General features: G+C 41.5%; 1 protein-coding gene and 1 long non-coding RNA gene across 3 annotated transcripts; one reads left to right on the top strand and one right to left on the bottom strand.

Moving 5' to 3' along the window:
• Positions 1-1,416: 1,416 nt before the first annotated feature.
• On the bottom strand, positions 1,417-4,186 carry LOC137103259 (uncharacterized). 2 transcript variants are annotated; one of them, XR_010911438.1, is made up of 4 exons: positions 3,537-4,186; positions 3,339-3,397; positions 3,071-3,201; positions 1,417-2,239 (listed from the first exon to the last, which is right to left on the bottom strand). It is a non-coding gene; the product is annotated as an uncharacterized lncRNA (long non-coding RNA). The 2 variants fall into 2 exon arrangements; XR_010911437.1 differs by having other exon boundaries at positions 3,339-4,186.
• An 889-nt stretch (positions 4,187-5,075) lies between these two features.
• On the top strand, positions 5,076-9,652 carry nrarpa (NOTCH regulated ankyrin repeat protein a). The gene is made up of 2 exons (XM_067483409.1): positions 5,076-5,428; positions 5,633-9,652. The coding sequence occupies exon 2, from the start codon at positions 6,146-6,148 to the stop codon at positions 6,482-6,484; it is 339 nt and encodes a 112-aa protein (XP_067339510.1). The 5' UTR covers positions 5,076-5,428; positions 5,633-6,145; the 3' UTR covers positions 6,485-9,652.
• Positions 9,653-12,867: the final 3,215 nt, after the last annotated feature.

Here is a 12,867-nt window from a genome sequence, read left to right as displayed (position 1 = left end):
ATACATCTGACTTGCGAACACAAACCAACAACACAAAAAGATTGAATCTGACCAGAAAAATCTGAACTAATCATTAAGGCCAGCAATGTTAACGTAGCCTATGCTTCACTGATGTTTGTCAGTTGTGAGAGTGCAGGGGTTTCCTGCCCCAAGGCTTGCAAGCATATGGGTCACAGAGTAACCCAACACATATACCACATTCTCTATATTTTCTCACCCCTTTTTTTTAACTCTCTTCTTGTTGCTCACACTCATTAGATTTGTTTTATTCCATGAAAATGGGTTTGCCTGAAACGGTTTTAGGAGATCCACTGTGGAAAATTCTTTAATTCATAATTTTCTGCATTTTCTGAACAGTGAAACTATGTTAGAAGGCAGAGTTAAAATAGTTTTAAGCTCAATAAAGTATAAGAATACTTAAGCATAAGTATTTTCTACAGACAGGTCATAATGGGAAATAACTTTGGTTATTTGGTTTTGGTTTGGTATTTTTGATGGCTGAAATAAGAACTTATTTGAATTCATTGACAATTCACCAGTAACAGACAATGAAATTCCCTTTGAATTACTCCTGAATCTTTTTAAAAACACTTTTTAAGACATTGATTGGTTTAATGGGAAGGCCCGAAAAGCTCTTTGATCACTTAACTTCAGTTACTGGTTTGCAGAGAACTGAGCTGCTTTCCAGTTACATAATGTCCCAGATCTGTCTTCTCTCAACGATCTGTTTTAGGGGGAAGTAAAATCATAGTCGTCTGGAAGAACGGGCCATTTTTCAGCATCACGTGTTTTTGAACAACAGGTCAGAAAGTCCTCATATTGTATTGTATTATCGCCTGTATAAGGGCATTCCAAAATGTAGTTGTAGGGTTTTTGTTGCAGCAAGTAATGTTACACCATCCATAATGCAGTTATCTATAAAGACATTATACGTGTTGCCACTTGTAAAGAATAGTGTTACAGAGGAGCCTGATGAGCTGTGGTACTTTGGGTCCCTTCTCTGTTCAACATGAAAGTGTCTTGGACAAAGGAGATTATTTACATTTACTCTGTCCAGAAAATGACTCAAGCAGAGTATCCTGATCTTTATGAAATGTTCAAGTCAAGTAGTTAGGATTTTCAAGTAGTTCTTTTTTTGATGTTGTTGTTTTGTTGTTTGTTTGTTTTTTGGCAGGTGGGGGTTAACGTGGTAATGTGAAAAATTTGATATATGGGCAGTAATTCACAAGTGTTGGATGAGGTCCTTCTGGTGTATTAAAAGAGCCAAGTTGTTTTCAATTGATTTTAATTATCAGCATCTTATTTAATTAACTTTCTTATCTTACTTTCCATTCATTTTTTCTCTTAATGTAAGAAAAACATACAGTTACATACTGTTTTCACCTGAGATTCTCAGGTGTGGAGAAAGGTCTGTGATAAACTGGGTGAATTTGTCAGCAATATATGGCCTCTGAGATCAAGCTGTCTTAATAAGTGTTATCATAGAAAATACTTAGATTTTTCTTTTCTTCTAGTTAGATGTACCATGAATGCCCCCCGCCCCCAAACATCCAGGATTGCAAAATTATAAAAGATCTTGGCATGTTGCCACGCGGTTTTTAAAGCACACTGTACAATAACTAGACTAACATTGAAGTACGCTGACGTATTTTTATTGCTGTGAATGAAGTCCACACAGGAATAAGCCCCACTCTTTGTCCGGGTGGTCGCAGCCCCTGTCTCTGTGCGGAGCGCGAGGTTTCTGCTGGAGCACTGTGTTATATGATACCTGCTCTTTCTTTGCCGGGAAGAAAAGCTCGCCTCTTTCCCACGCTCGGTGGCCACGTGGTGGTCGGAATGAATTGGATTTAGAAGGCCCTCCCTCCTAGTAAACGTCACCTCTCTCTACCACTCTCTCTCTCTCTCTCTCTCTCTCTCTCTCTCTCTCTCTCTCTCTCACACACACACACGCACAGACACAGTTCAGCAGTTCAGTTCAATGTACTTAGGGCATAAATGGCACACATCGTCCAGATATTTTTTTCCAATAAATTTATTTTTGGTTTATTTTACATCTTCTGTCCCAGTGCGGCTTTTCCTGCATGGACATTCCTTCTCAGCCACATACATGTGCACCCAACCCGGGCCTAAAGGAGGCTCCTCCCGTCTCGTCTGGCACCGGCTGCCCCGGGTCTCCGAGCTCCGTTTACAGGGCAGCAACACAACACTGCATGCGCGACCCTGGGTTATTTTGCTGTCGCTTAAATAGAAAAAGAATAAAAAAGGTCACGTTTATCAACACAACACAAAGCAATAGAAACAGAACCGACATGTATTATCTCTGTGTGACCAGTTTCCATTTGCGAGTTTGAAGAGAATTTACGCAATCCCTGTGCCCAGGTGCACATTTAGGCAAAATCCGCAACATTACTTTAAGTCAAGGATAACGAAAACATCTTCTGGGAGCGCATTGTTGTTGGCATGCGCCTGTACGCACGCATGGAATGAGATTTTTTTCGTTATGAGAATTTTCTGTTGCAGATATTTTTTCACACACGTAGTGCTGTTTCTATGTATCAGAGATATACTGACAGAGATGTTCGTTATTTTATCTCCGCTTGAACATGTGTAGGCCTACCTATCCTATACAACAGTATCAACGGCTGTATCTGATCTTGGCTGGCTCTCAGACCAAGAAAAACTCAGAAGCAAAGAGTTGGGGGGAGGGGGGGGGTAGAGGAGAGCAAATGTTTGGGGGAGAAACTCATCCAATCGGAGAAACTTTTGGCTCCTGCGGTCTGTGCAAATGTTTTCCAAGTGTGCAGACGCACTGCAGCCAAAAGCTCTGATAGCGGACAGATGTTCCTGATTTTCCAGAAGATGTTCTGCACTATTCAGTAGACCTAAAAAAACATATAATATAAACTTTTACCTCCTCCAAGAAACTCTATTCAGATTTCAAAAGGTAACCATAAGTCATAACTGTGTGCATTCCCTGAACTTCATTCCCTCCACTATGTATCATACTGCGTGACGATTGTACCCTGAGAAACACGGGTGTAACTGCAGTTCAAGTCAAAAAGGTATTTACCGCATTTCTATGAGTGAGTCAGAGCCACAGCCTTTGTTTTGGAGCATATGCAGCTGTGGGCCGTTTGCTGCAGCGGAACAAACAGAAAATAAATAGGCAGCATGCAAACACACGGTCACCTGTAGATGCACCTGGAAGTATCAAAAACAGATGAATCACAATTACATGGTCAGCAACAGAAATGTGTGATAAACATGTGATACTGTAACCACTGTTCTAACCACTGTGATATTGTTATATATAACAGCAGCAATATTACTTTACTTACCCGTTTACACTGTTGAAACGACCCCTTCCTATAGAACTTACAATCTGCAAATGATCGATCTATATGCATAAACAAGAGTTTGTTTGTGTTTAACCTTGGGTTTTTTTGTTGCACGTTTGTTTTTTTATACTAGAACAATTTTAAGGACTTAAGTACTTTTACTCAATGAACACTAAATACAAATAATATTACACGTACTGTACTGAAAGTTTCAAGTTGGTTGACTTCTGCAAGTTGCAAATCCAACTTTCGCACTGGCTTAGATCCTTTTCTAAAATGTACAACGTTATCGACTTTAACTTGCAGTGTAAATAATCTACTACTGCGCCTATACAGCAAATTCGAACTTCACTGTGAAATGTTCATAGTTTTTTAATTAAATTGAGTAGGTTGTGACCTTCCTATGCGGGATGTTTGTTGCCGTCTGCCCCACACTGACGTGGTGCACGCACATAATCTCACACACTTTCACGCAGGCAGATGCGGCAACAGACGTGCGCCAAATGTACAGTTCAGAGTGTGGGAAAAAGAGGACAGTGTGAAAGCCGCCAAAGCAGCCGAGCAGAGAGCGGGTTGCAAAGTGTTACACGGATGAGATGAAGCATGGGTCGACAAACGAAGCAAACGGACCGAGTCTAGCTGAGATATACCTTGTGTGGTTTCTATAGTTCCCTCCCTCTATCTATCTATCTATCCATCTCTCTCACTTTCACACGCATTCTTTTTCTGTAACTGTGTCTCTATCTATCAATATCTATCAGCACTGTCACCGCTTTTTCCTCGCTCGCACACACACACACACGTACACACACACACGTACACAGGCGCCCAGTTCCCACGGTGGCTGGGGCAGCTGAGCGCTGTGTCAATCTACGCACCGCGTCACCTCTTTTCACTTGCAAAAAGGAAGTAGCGCCGGGCTTTTGTTATTTCAGGTCTCACCGTCTAGTTATTTAAAAACAACTGGAATATATCCGCAGTTTATGATTTAGGAAGCCACCTACAATCTCCTCCTCTGAGGTGTTTTTATGGAGCGTTAGGAGCTTTTATTTTACCACTTGGTTCAGAGACTTTTATTGTCCTGAGAGAACACACTCGGGGGTTCTCGGGGGTTTTACATATTTAATTGTGAGACGGCCACTATTAAACTTAGTTCATAAATACATGGAGATATAAAAATATATTTCTTAAAAACAGATTTACATTAAAGAGTTTCACACATTTGTTCTTCTTCAGATCTTGATAAGATGTTTACTGGAGTTCAGTCCAACGGCAGCACAGAGCTGTGAACTGTACACCTTCTGCTGGATAGTATTTCATTATCAGCACCCATTCACCCCCTGTGTCACTGCTAATGACTCCAAGAACCCATTTGATTAACATGGACGACTTAATAGGTGAAATAAGTTTGACTATAGTCCATGAACCAGAAGTAAGCTGAGGCTTACTATTTACCTGAGGTTTAAAATATAATAGATCAGACATTATGATAAATAAAGTAATAAGGTCAGTGTGTTATCTGAAAATGAGGTCTGTGGGGTAAATTCTGATTGGTATTGTTCTTCAGTGGCCTTTTCGCTTTGCATTGGTAAAATCCGTTACAGCTCTTGATCATTAACATCTCTGTCAATGAGACACGATTGACCTTTTGCTTCACGTTCCAGCGGATGATAATCCACAGTGGATGGTCCAGTTTACAGCTCTGCAGCCAATCCACTCTGCGTCCTGGGGTCGGCTGCAAGAGCTCGGATATAGAGCCCACTGTAATATTGCTATGGGCGACTTTTTTATATTACTGCAGCTACATTTTGCTGCCCCTAGAACGACCACGCCCCCTCCCCGCAGATTCACAGGGTCCTAGTCCCTCCCCCTAACCGAGCCGGCAGCCTATAGCCTCCCCGGGTTTCCGCCCATTCCACCACAGTTGATTCTTTGCGAAGGTATTGTCATGCAAATAAAGGACGCGTAAAATATTCCCCCGGAGCACAGAGGAGGGCAGAGATTCGCACGGACTGCGCGGAGGACACAGACCGGGCCACGCGGTGGATTTCTATCATTTTCGTCGCTACGGACCCGTCCATCTGTCACAGGTAAGTCACAAATCTGCAGAGGATTACATATCGAGAGATATGTAATGGCAAAAAAAAACCAAAACAACGAAGCCCATGCGTAATGTGTGCGCAAGACTTTCAGTCAGACTTGGATGTGGCGGAATGTGGGGTCTCTCCCGCACTTTGTTGGTGAGAAATTGGAGTATTCATGTGGACTTCTCTTGTCATGTTTGTCTTTCCCAGACGCCCTGGCCAAATGAACAGCGACATATAGCCAGTAAACAGGTCGGGCTGTTCAAAACAAACCTGTGGGGAACCAGCACACGAGGAGGCTGCAGTGCGGAGGGGATAGTGGTCATACTTCAAGTTCCCCCAAGTGAAGTCGGAGGTGTCTCCCCTCTCCATCCCCTGCTATAGGCTACCTGCTGCTGCGACAGAGGCGCTGCTACACCTAGACCACCCCACCCCCCCGCCCGCCCTGGATCGCTTGAGAGCACCCTTTTAATGTTTTAGGGATTTTAGGATCTCTCAATATAAACATTTTTGCACACCGGGTGTGTTATTTCCTCTCTTGTCCTTTTTGGGATATATGCAGTGATTTTCTTCTGTTAGTTCTTCTTAAGTGCCTTAACTGGTTGTAATCCAGTGTAAGTGTGGCACCAGACCAGAGACGCTCGACAGGGAGAAGACGATTACTATCAGCTTTAGAGTCCAGGCAGGATTACTGGTTCCTCCACCCTCCAGCGAGCTGCAACCATGAGCCAGGCGGATGTGTCGACCTGCTCTGCGCCGCAGAGGGTTTTCCAGGAGGCGGTGAAGAAAGGCAACACTAAGGAGCTGCACTCGTTGCTGCAGAATATGACAAACTGCGAGTTCAACGTCAACTCCTTCGGGCCAGAAGGACAGACTGCCCTTCACCAGTCCGTCATAGACGGGAACCTGGAGCTGGTCAAATTGCTGGTGAAGTTTGGTGCAGATATCCGGCTGGCCAACAGGGAAGGGTGGAGCGCTTTACACATCGCCGCCTTTGGGGGCCACCAAGACATTGTGCTATACCTCATCACCAAGGCCAAGTACTCCTCTGGCGCCAGGTGATCTGTCTCTGCTGTCAGGTAAAATAAGAAAATAAAAAAACGACAAAACAACATAAGTGGAAAATAAAACTGCAACACACGGGAAAGCCAGGCTCTTGTAAAAGCTTAAAAACTGCTATTTTCTAAATAGGCCTAGTTGTGCCAAATTATATAAAAAGGAATTACAAAATAGGCCTGCACGATAATCTCCCCTCTCTGTAAACCAAACGGGGTCCTCTCTGCACTCGCGAGTGAAGCACGGCATGGTTCACACACAGCGCCTCAGCACGAATCTTTAACAAAAGAAACGCCTTTTCGGTGAGTTTGCTGGTACTAAAGCTTTTCTCTTGAATGTGTAGGTCGTGTCGTCCACTACAAAACATGCCAGTGTCTGTGCAACGCATGTGCGTGTTTTGCACTCCAGAGTGCAGATGGATCAGTTCTTTTTTTTCTATCCATGACCCCAGCACCACCACCATCACCCACCACATCTGCAGTACAGTTGAATAGTGTCTTTGTCGAGGGCTCAGATTTGACCTGTTGCTCCTCATTGTTCACTTGTAAAACCCTTTAAGTTATTTAATATGAAACATGGCACTTGATGCTACATGACTGCATGCTGGAATATCTGAAAGGGAAGACACATGAACAAGAGAAGAGAAGAAGGGTTGCCCTCTGTTGGCTATCAGAGGTCTATTTTCTTCAATAAAGAAAGTCATTGATTCAGTTTTTTTACTTAAAGAGCGGCATTATGGCTACCCAACACGCTTTTCAGATGTGTAATCCTTATGTAACAACAATTGACTTCATCAATGTTGTGAAGTACTGTACACAATAGCTTTACCTTGTTTCTGTGTTTTTTTTTGTTTGTTTGTTTGTTTGTTTTTTAAAGAAAAAACAGACAATAGCTGAATGCGCTCTGCTATGCTGGTGTCCAACTTTTCAGGCCAGTGCGACCACTTTGCCAATGGTCATTGTGTTACTAAAAGAAAAAAAAAACCGCTGCTTTCGCTTTGTATCAAAACAAAAAAAAAGTCGCATTTGGAATTCACTTTATAATCTCCTTTCAGTATTTTATTAACATCCTAGTCGTCACTGTGAAAGCAGGTTGGGCTTCTTCTTTTTTTATTTATGAAGGTACATTAAGAAGATGCATTTTGAATATGTTGTGGTTCTTCTTAAAAAATCTATAAGTGTAAGAATATCTAGGGTGACTCAAGCTGCTTCAGACTCGTAGTATAAACTATTCCGTGTGGAGGTAGACCTGACACACCCACCCACAGTAATCCCAGACCGCCTCCCCATGTAAAAGCCCTTTGACCATCAAGAGGACTGTCTCCCCCTCCCATTAAAAGGACTTTGTTTGGTTGCCTTTTGCCAGCTACCTCGACTATAAAGTATTCTCAAGCTGTTCAGCTCTCTCTCACCATTCTGCCACGTTGTTTGGAGTCTGAAGAGATCCACAGTTTGTCTCATCATCTGCATGCCAGTATGTTATGTTTTCCACTGTAGCCTAACAGACATAATGACTTAAATACGGAAGATGCAATGAACCAATTCCTGCATCCTCAGTCGGGACAGTTTATTTTACACTACAACCAAACCAATTCAAGCAAAGCATAATTTTGTCTTCCAGCAAGGGGAGTCTGTGGTTCTCTCGCTGAGTATCTGTCTCTCTCTCTCACACACACACACACACAGCCAATGTTTTCCTCTCTTTCTCTCTCTGTTTTTTTTTTTTTTTTCTCATCTGCCTGTATGGTCGTATTTTTTTCTATTATCTTCGGTCATACACAAATGGAATTGTATCGCATGACTTATAAATGCAGGGAGTTTTATTGCACAAAAAATGCGGAGCCTTGTGCGCCCCCAGTGTTTGTACGGGGTAACTGCAGGAGCCAAGGCTTTGGAATAGTTACTACTACTGAGCAGGACCCTTACTGTTGGACGATGAAGACACATGACTATTGCAGGATATTATAGAAAAGGAAGAAAGGAGAAAAAAAAGAATTTGGTTTCGTAAACTTGCCTAGTGCATTTTGAAAGTCATGGCACCCTAACATTTGTATCAATGCTGCTTGTATGTTTTTTTTTTTGTTTTTTTTTTTTTGTTAATGATGATGTTACTTTTTTTTAAAGTCTACTGCTCAAATGGCCAACAGTTAAAATCTTCACAGTTGCACTGGTTTACCTCATGAGAAGTTTTTGAAAGCGTGTGTGTGTGTGTTTTATAATTGAAGTGTGTCTGTGTGTTTGTGTGCTTCTCTTGTGGCCCAGTGGTGCTTGGTAAAACAGTCATCCTGAGAACTTCCCATTTTAAGCCTGGAACAACCACAAGTAACCGAAGTGATAGATCCTCTGCATCAAGGTATAGATTGATGTGAGGCAACAAATGAAATATGCATCGCTTGTCTTAAACTTGATGTTTTTGTCTTTTTTATTTGAATATTGCACTGATGACTGTTGTTGAAAAGTTGGCTTATATGTGTCAACATTTTAATTTTTCTGAATAGAAAGAAAAACAAACACAACAAAATACTATTGTATAAATATATGCTCCAGGTGATGATTTCATAATGTGTGTGTTACTTTGTGGAAAAAAACATTGTGTTTTTTTAAAACAAAGATGCGTGTATCTCTGTGATTGGGTGTATGTATATATATACATATGGATATATATATCGACTCTGATGATGATGATGATGATATCATGGGGCACTTTCTTTTCTGAAGTGCTGTCTTCCTGTTTTTTTGAAAGGGGAATAATACATTTGATGGTAAGATCATTGTAACATGGTTAAAAATTGCACGGTTGTGTGGTTGTTTGGCTTACCAGGGTCATAACATTTATGACGTAAGGAGCCAGCTACCAGATTGGTGTACATGAGTTGAGATGTTTTTTGGGTTTGTTTTTTTTAAGAAAAAAGTGCTGACTTCTTTGGACCAAGTTGTGTTTCTGGTCTTGCTTCATTTCAAGCAGGAGGAAACAGCTGAATTTTCCTGAGTGATGCAGATGTTCCATCATGTTTGATTTTTGAATTTGTTTGGTTTGTATTCTTTTATTTCTGAACGTTTGTAACACTGTGATGATGACATGATGTCATGTGGAGACGAGTGCTGTATTATTTTTGTACGTTTGTGTACAAGCCAGTAAAGAAATCATTAAACTCAAATTCTTTGTGTACGCATACATTTCTTCCTCATCTTACTAGTAAAAGCTGTGTTTTCTCTGGCTCAGCCTCTTCCCTCCCTCTTGAAATTTTCATAGAAAAGGTTGGTTTGGGAAACACACCCCCGACCCTCCTCTCTCTCTTTTCCCTCCCTGTCTTCCATGCCGGGGCCAACCCAGATCCCCATTCTCTCCTTTTGTCATTCATCTGGCCTCATCCTTTCACTGCCGGGATAAAAGAGCCCAGTGCATTGTGCGAAGGCTCAGTTTAAAGAAGGCTCCCCTCCCCTGTGTGTGTTGTGGGAGAGCTGGTTTTATGTTACCCCCACACACTCAAAAACCTTCCAACGCACTCTTCTCTTGTGCTCTCTTTCTAATGATTAAGGCTGAAGCTTTGCACTACAATTCAACTCTCTAACAGCCTGTTTTTGCCACTCGCTCCTTGCTTTTGCATATCCTTGAGTACGTCTTGCACTCATTATCATTCATGCTCTTTTGCCTCATTTAAGTCTTTCACTGTACCAACAATTCCTCATGATAATTTGATTCTAAGGGAATCACTAATTCTGAATCAGCTGCACAGGGCTCCAAATTACAAACTGCTTTGATGGAGGTGCACAAATCTATTCACACTTGTTTTTCATGGGAAATATCTCACTGTAAAGACTCTTGTAATGATGCATGAAATTGTCCTTAATATGGTTTGAACCATTCACTAGTCAAAAAAGTCTGAAAGGGAGCTCAGTTCTGCAGCACACTGATTTGCGGCCAAAATGGTTACAAAACAGTGTTAGTGTGTGTACATTATGTAACAGAAATGTCACTTTTGAGTTATGACTGTGAAATGAGCATTTTCAGTGGGTTTCTACACTGCAGAGCACTTATTGGTAAAACAACACTTAGAAATGTCGGGTCCATTTTAACCAGTTGTGTTTTGCTCCTAAGTCTCAGCACCTGTTTATCTTAAATGAAACCTTCAACTGAATCATGTTCTCTCCCATGTCATGGAAATGCTGAGTTGCAACTGATATTGCACATCTGTGGGAGGGTCGTGGGAAAAGCGACACGACAATACATCTTTCTACATGCCAGACCTGTTCATGTTGCGACACTTACTGGGTGTCGACCTGCAGTTAACTGCAAGTGTTTGAGCAAAGGGAATTGCAAATGTGATGGAAATAGTCAAACGGTTGTGGTTTTAGAGTTTGTTTTTTTTCCTCATCATGATCTTGAATTGAAGTGCCAAGTGAAAATATGGACACGTTTAAGGTTCATGCTGTTGTTAGAGAACTGTTTCAACTTATGACCTTAGCTCAAATGTTCTGCACTAACCACATCACGCACACTGATTTGGTGCATTTCTGTGTCAAAAGCAAACACAACACCAGGAACGTTAGCTCCTTAAACACCATCCTCTCTATGTTTTGATACCCCAGCAGACTGAGCTAGGCTATCTGGCTTGCTGCTCGCTTGTCCTTTCCTCCCTCTCTTGCTCCCAGTCTCTCACTTCTGCAGGATGTTTTTGTTGAGCTGGGTTCCCATTGTTCACACACTGAGTTGGCTGGCCTCCCAGGGTTGCTGCTGGCTGCTAGGCCCCCTAATAGGTTCTTCATGTGCCTTGGCTTTCCTCGTCTTGGTCTGGCCTTTGCACGGTTCAGCCTGCTTTAGTGAGCCAGACGACATGAGGCATTTTGAGAGGAATTTTACAGAGAAGTCAGAGAGGAAAATAAGATGAAAAATTGTTTGGGGAATTGTATCAAGTCCAGAAAACTTAAGAGAGCAGCCTCAGAATCACTTTATTAGAAAAGTTAACAGGCCACTTCGACAGATATATGCTTTAACAGAAGGGTGACTGTGTCTTCTTGTATTTCACCAGTAAACTGACTTATATATGTTGGTGGGTCCATTTTAAAGCAGCAACCATTAAGTGTGTCTGTGTTATTATTGTCAATCTCTGTTCAAAAAACCATAGAAAAATAATTTCCATCTTAACCCCCCTCATTTAAAGGTTTGCACTTAATTTGTAAGGCTTAAGAGAACATTTTGTTATATAGCTATTTGGTAGGTTTCACATCACTGAATTCCTTATTTTATAATAGACCATATTCAACTTGTGTAGAAAAATATGAGCTGATTGTGAGATCCTGTGTATGACTTCCTCAGAGTGCTTCAGTATTGGTATGATTACTGTCTGATTAGGCAATGATGTCCTAACCGCTTGTTTGAATAAGATCTGTTTTATATTTAGCATTAGAGCACATATGAGGACATTATCACCGCAGAAATGGGAAATAATTACACATCACATAAAGAGGAACTTAAAGAGGAAAGTTTAACAGTCTTATTGTGGATTGTATGTGGTGTCTTTTTGATTGTTGTTCCACCCGCCTTCCATCTGACTAGATGTCTAATCAGTTAGAGTCATGGAGAAATACCTGGGAGGTTGTGCAGTGCCTTTAAATGTGTTTATAATAATGTATTGGCTATGGAACAGCAGTTTTGGCCTGCATGTAGAACCTCAGCTTGACTCTGATGAGATCAGGAATGACACATACTGTGCATTTGATTTCAGATCAAATCAAGTGGTGAGACCATTATTTCATATTATGCTCTTAACAAGGGACTTTGCTAGCAGTTACTTTTATTCAGCATCCATTCTTCTTCGTTTTGGTCTCCTTCAAGTGCTGATGGATATAGCTGTCTGTGTAGCTGCTGAATGCTTTGCTCTAGCAACTGCTAGTCTCCAAGTATCTCTAAGTAATTGCTGTTTAGTTTTGTGGCCTTTTTCAGGACAGCAGGCTTTTAATTCTTCATTTGGATCCAGTTTGCTTCTCTTCCTGGTGTCCATAATCCTATCCCACAGCCTCATTTCTTAAGCTGTCAGCACATTTTTTTTTGCATTGATCCTTTTTTTTTTGTACTGTCTTGCACTATGTTACTATCTTTTTCTGTTAGCAGTCATTTTAAAGAATTGAGCACAAAATCACAAAACAGCACTAAATCAGTGATGCTGCTGGGTGACAGTGAACTTTAAATTCTGCTGATACTGCACTTTGTCTCTGAAAATAAAAACATGTCTGTCGCTAAACACAACTGATGAACATCCCCCTTCCCAACTCTGCCTGTCTGTAAGAAGGGGAGTAAAAGAAATAAAGTAAGGGAGAGAGAGAAACAGAGAGAGAAAGAGAGAGAGAGCGAGAGACAGGTGGTCAGGCCGGTCTTTTCCTTGCCCTCCG

The sequence above is a fragment of the Channa argus genome, chromosome 18 (assembly GCF_033026475.1).
Source record: "Channa argus isolate prfri chromosome 18, Channa argus male v1.0, whole genome shotgun sequence".
NCBI classification, from domain to species: Eukaryota; Metazoa; Chordata; class Actinopteri; order Anabantiformes; family Channidae; genus Channa; species Channa argus.
This window is presented reverse-complemented; position numbering and strand designations above follow the sequence as displayed.

What these genes read in the sequence shown, in the direction of transcription:
- nrarpa (XM_067483409.1), top strand. Translation starts at nt 6,146, where the DNA reads ATGAGCCAGGCGGATGTGTCGACCTGCTCTGCGCCGCAGAGGGTTTTC.